The following is a 5,566-nucleotide window of genomic DNA, read 5'->3' as shown; positions in this document are numbered from 1 at the left end:
TTTGCGAGAGGCATTTTCTGAGTCTGAGATGCTTACTGCCAAGCAGAGACATCAGAAAATCCAGGAACTCTTACAGGTACTATATTGACAGAGGTGTGTGTGTGTGTGTGTGTGTGTGTATGTGTGTGTGTCCGCATGTTTGTGTGTGTGTCCGCATGTTTGTGTGTGTGTGTTTCTGAGTGTGTTTGTGAGTGTGTGTGTGTGTGTGTGTGTGTGTGTGTGTTTCTGTGTGCCTGTCTGTGTGTGTTTGTGTGTGGGTATGTGTGTGTAGGTGTGTCTGTGTGTGTGGGTATGTATGTGTGTGAGTCTGTGAGTGTCAAGTCAAGTCAAGAAGCTTTTATTGTCATTACACCATATGTAGCTGTTACAATGCACAGTGACATGAGACAATGTTTCTCCAGGATCAGTGTGTTACATAAAACACACACAGAGCTATAAAGACTTAGTAAGTTAGTCCTAGATACATAAAGTTTATCTGTACAACCTGGTGTACACAGTGCAGGACAAGACAAACAAGACACACAAGACAGTGCAGGACAAAAGACAGTGCAAACAAAAAATACGTGTGTGTGTGTGTGTGTGTGTGTGTGTGTGTGTGTGTGTGTGTGTGTGTGTGTGTGTGTGTGTTGTGCTCAGTATAGTACAGTTCAGTTGTTAAGGGGTCTGATGGCTTGTGAAAAGAATCTGTTACACAGTCTGGTCGTGAGGCCCGAATGCTTCGGTAACTTTGGATTAGAGTGACCAGGTGAAGTTCTCCACTAGAACACCAAGAAATTTGGTGCTCTTAACGATCCGTCAGAGGATCCATCGATGTTCAGCAGAGAGTGGTCTCTCTGTGTTCTCCTGAAGTCAACAACCATCTTTTTAGTTTTATCCACATTCAGAGACAGGTTGTTGGCTCTACACCAGGCAGTTAGACTCAGCTGTCCGGACCTCTAGGGGAAGTTCATCCCACTACCTTCATTCCACCAGAACAGAGAAGAATCTTATAGTAAACTTGCCTCTTACCCTGAGAGATGGTGGGTCCAGTGGAGCAGTGCTGGTAAATCTGAGGGTGCGGGGTGCAGTGTGAGGAGTGATGAGGGCTTTGAGGTAAGAGGGAGCTGGTCTGTTTTTGGCTTTGTAGGCCAGCATGAGTGTTTTGAATCTGATGCGTGCAGCTACTCGAAGCCAGTCGAGGGATCGCAGCAGCCGGGGGGTATGCGAGAATTTTGGCAGGTTGAAAACAAGCCGTGCAGCTGCATTTTGGATCATTTACAGAGGACGGATTGCGTTCATAGGTAGACCTGCCAGCAGTGCATTGCAGTAATCCAGTCTAGAAATGACAAGAGACTGAACAAGTACCTGAGCAGTCTGTGTGGACAAAAATGGCCGAATCCTTCTAATGTTGTAGAGAAGAAACCGACATGAGCGAGTCACATTAGCAACATGAGAGGAAAAGGACAGTTGATTGTCCATGGTTACCCCAAGGGTGTGAGCTGTGGCTGAAGGGGAGATCAGATCGTTGTGCAAGGATATAGTAAGGTCATGACCTGGGGATGAATCACCTGATGATCAGCAGTTCAGTTTTGCTAGGATTGAGCTTTAACTGATGAGCAGTCATCCATGATGATATTTCTGCCAGACATGCTGAGATCCGATCAGAAGCTGTGGTATGTGAAGGGGGGAAAGAGAAGATAAGTTGTGTATCATCAGCATAGCAGTGGTAAGAGAACTCATGTGATGAAGAGATCAAGAGATCAAGATCAAGAGAGTGAGTATACAGGGAGAAAAGAAGAGGACCAAGTACTGAGCCCTGTGGGATACCAGTGGAGAGTCTGCGTGGAGCAGATGTCACTCCCCTCCATGTTACCTGATATGAGCATCTTTCCAGGTAGGAAGCTAACCATTCCCAAGCTGATCCGCAAATCCCAAGACTCTTGAGGGGGAATAAGAGAGTTTTGTGGTTGACCGTATCAAACGCTGCTGAAAGGTCAAGGAGGATAAGGATGGATGACAGTTTGGCTGATCTAGCAGCATGTAGCTTCTCAGAGACATCCAAAAGGGCTGTCTCTGTGGAACGAACTGCTTTAAAGCCAGACTGTTGGGGGGAATGTACACACTTTAATAAATGTGTATGTAAATACACAAACTGATGATTGTGTGTAGGAAGTTATTCAGTCATGGAGCAAGGCCTTTTACCCTCAACTGCTTAATTCTAAGATGTATGTTATAAAACAATAGAAAACATTCATATTGCATACAGCTAAGTATTTTGAAATGTGCGTGTGTGTACATGTGGGTGTGTGTATGTGTGTGCGTGCATGCAGCAGGCTGATGAGGTTTGGCGTGAGGCTCGTTGGATGGTGGAGGTCTTACAATTCGCCCGTTATAAACAACAACGAGCTGGTGTGAATCTAGGCTCCATCATTGACTTTAGTAAGGAGAACATTGTTGAAAAAACACCTTCTACATCTTCCCAGCCTGACTATCTGCCCTCACCTGCCCCCTCATCTCCCCCCTCACCAGTCGAATCACCTGCCCCTTCACCAGACAGTGGCCGCAATTACCACGGTAGGAAACGTTCCTCCTTTTACCTTTTCATGATCTCTTTTTCTTCTGAATCTAGAGCCCCTTATTCTAGTAATTGCCCTATTTTGTAAAAGTTGGACATGTTTTTTTTCTGTGCACTTTAGATCCTCTGTCTGATGATGAAGGTTCTTTAGAGGTATTTCTTACTCCAGACAGTGATTACAGCTCCAGCCCGCGTGAACTTGACCTCCTACCACCATCACACCCTCTTCCTTACGCACATACTCTTGATCAGCCAGATGTGCTGTGCTCAGGGGGTGGAGTCATTGACATAGACAGTGACTTTGTCCTGCCGAGTCGTCAGATCGAGCTGCTGCGCATCACAGAGAAAAAAACAGCATTGTGTGTGCGTACCAGCAGCCTTGAAACCCCACCAACTCCATCAGTGACAACACCAAACCCCTCCCCTGCAAAGGTTTGGTCACGCCCAAGACCTGTACGTTCCCTTTCGGAGGACAGCGGGAGGAAGCAAAACTCCTCCCACTGCAGAAACCCAACCTACAGATCCTGCTACTCAACAGTCAGGGTTTATCCACAATTCCACACGGGGCTTCCTAAGGAGACTAGCGTTAAGGTGGGGCACAAAAACAAAACAATTGAATGAAAAACTAGGGATAATTTACGGTGGCCGAGAAGTGCAGAACACATTAACAAATCCGAAAACACAACGACAAGTCAGACAACCCAGAAAAGGTAAGTATAGTTTGTGATTGGAACATGTACCGATCATTGGACAAGACACCTGTCACTCAAGGTATACATGCAGTTCAACAGTCTGCTGCAGGGAAAAGTTGGAATGGATGGATGGAATGGGTTACTGCGGGTTAATTTCGTTATTTTCTTATATTTAAACGGAGAACTTTACACATTACACATAAGACTCCATACCTGTATATCGATACCTACCGTTTCCGGGTTGTCTGAATTGTCGTTGTGTTTTCAGATTTGTTGATGTGTTTTTTGATTTGTTAATTTGTTTTCGCATTTGTTAATGTGTTTTGCACGTCTCGGCCACCGTAATAATTAGATACATCACACTGGTCATTCTAGAGCCACACTCTTGATGAATTTGGGACTGGACTGTTTTTCCTAGAACCACCAACTCTATGAAAATAAAGGCGTCTAATGCAACACTGTGATTTCTAGAATTACATTAAGAACTGCGGATTATAAATTCAATGGGGATGTTAAAATTTCACAGAGAATTTGAGAACCTCAGTGAAGGTTCTAGAGGCATGGTAAGTATTCTACAATTGAATTACAGAGTCATACTGTGAAGTTTCTACTCAAACAAATCTACAATTGTACAGCAGTCAGCAATTTTAGTGTGGCAATGAGGATGCCAGAACCGCTAGAACTAAGGATTGGAGTACAATAACGAGCAAACTAGAACCCCACCACGAATTGTTTTTCTGTTTATTTCTAATAATTTCTGCCTAGAGAAGTAGTAATTATATTGTACACTTTGTGTGTGTGTGTGTGTGTGTATTTTTGTTGTTTTGTATATTATTTGAAATTTTTTTTTTTTTTGCAGCTGAAAGTGACGATACACACCACAGCAAGGGAGATGGTGCAGCTGGTGGTTCAGGAGATAAACGGACTGTGTGCACGTCTTCAGAGTTCGGCCCGGCAGTGTGTGTGCCCTGCGCAGGTCTGTGTGTGTGGAACAGAAGTGTGTGTGTATGCATCAGAGCAGCTGGACCACTTTGCACTGGTCCTCCTCACAGAAGGACAGGAGAAATGGCTGCAAGATGATTTCTGTCCTCTCACACTCCAGAACCCGTGGACTCATGGCAGGCTGTGTGTACGCTTTAAACAGCGTTCTCCTCTTGCTCTACAGCATGGCAGAGCCACTGCAGTGTAGCATGCAAACACACATGCACGCGCGCACACACACACATGCATGCACACACACACACACACACACACACACACGCATGCACTCACACACACACACACACACATGCATGCACTCACACACACACACACATGCACACACATTCACACACACATGCATGCACTCACACACACACACACACATGGACACACACACACATGCACACACACACATTCACACACACATGCAAACACACATGCACATCTCGCACACACACACACTCATAGACACACACAAGCACATACACACAGACACACACGCACGCACATGCTTGCACACACACATGCACACACACACACACACAGACACACACGCATGCACGCACATACACACACACACAGACACACATGCACGCACATGCTCCCACACACACACACACATGCACAGACACACATGCACACACACATACACATGCATGCATGCACACAAGCACACACACACACACACACACACACACACACACACACACACACACACACACACACACACACACACACACACACACACACAACATTAACATTAACAGAATCATTTATATACAATATGAGTTATGAGAACAGTGGCCTCAGACTAGACATAGCAGAGAGAACTGATCAAATCTTCCCTGAACTCAGATAAATTACTTCCAGATGAACAGAACTGCACATCACCTCCATGCTGTCCACAGACACTGTTTAACTGTAACGTACCTGTGATGTAATTAAAACATCTGTTTTCACACACAAACACACACAGAGTCTTAATGTTTAAAATAGACTTGGGACAGAAGTGAACAGTTTCACCCAAAGACCCAATGTTCTGAAGACGAGAAACACAGATATGTCATCCAATGAGAATCAGTCAATCATCTAAAGGTGCATGAAAACACACCAACATTCTCGTTTCTGTTCACAGAGCATTTTAGAACCACAGTGAGCATTCTACATCTTCACTGTGTACGCTGGGGAGAATGTTAGAGCATTTTGGAATAATAAGGAGGAACCTAGAGCCACACGTAGCATTTCGAAACAATAGAATTTTAGGTCCATACGTGGCATCGGATCATAGATTCTGGACTTCTGAATTCTGGAGCTGTACAGAGAAATCTGTGGACATCAG

At 44.8% G+C, this 5,566-nt stretch overlaps 1 protein-coding gene across 5 annotated transcripts in view; it reads left to right on the top strand.

The window, feature by feature from the left end:
* Positions 1–4,559, top strand: part of LOC113647398 (ankyrin repeat and fibronectin type-III domain-containing protein 1) — an 88,345-nt gene extending 83,786 nt beyond the window's left edge. For 2 of the 5 annotated variants that reach the window (XM_027154103.2, XM_027154100.2), the window contains 4 exons: positions 1–76; positions 2,310–2,553; positions 2,676–3,145; positions 4,106–4,559. The exon at positions 1–76 is cut by the window's left edge and continues 91 nt beyond it. In XM_027154103.2, coding sequence (XP_027009904.2) covers positions 1–76; positions 2,310–2,553; positions 2,676–3,145; positions 4,106–4,435 — 1,120 coding nt within the window. In that variant the 3' untranslated portion in view covers positions 4,436–4,559. The remainder of the gene's footprint in view (positions 77–2,309; positions 2,554–2,675; positions 3,146–4,105) is intronic. The other 3 variants (XM_047811510.1, XM_047811509.1, XM_047811508.1) reach the window with 2 other exon arrangements.
* Positions 4,560–5,566: the final 1,007 nt, after the last annotated feature.

Source organism: Tachysurus fulvidraco, chromosome 3 (assembly GCF_022655615.1).
Source record: "Tachysurus fulvidraco isolate hzauxx_2018 chromosome 3, HZAU_PFXX_2.0, whole genome shotgun sequence".
Lineage (NCBI taxonomy): Eukaryota > Metazoa > Chordata > Actinopteri > Siluriformes > Bagridae > Tachysurus > Tachysurus fulvidraco.
Note: the sequence above shows the minus strand (reverse complement) of the source record. Positions and strands in the feature narration are given on the sequence as shown.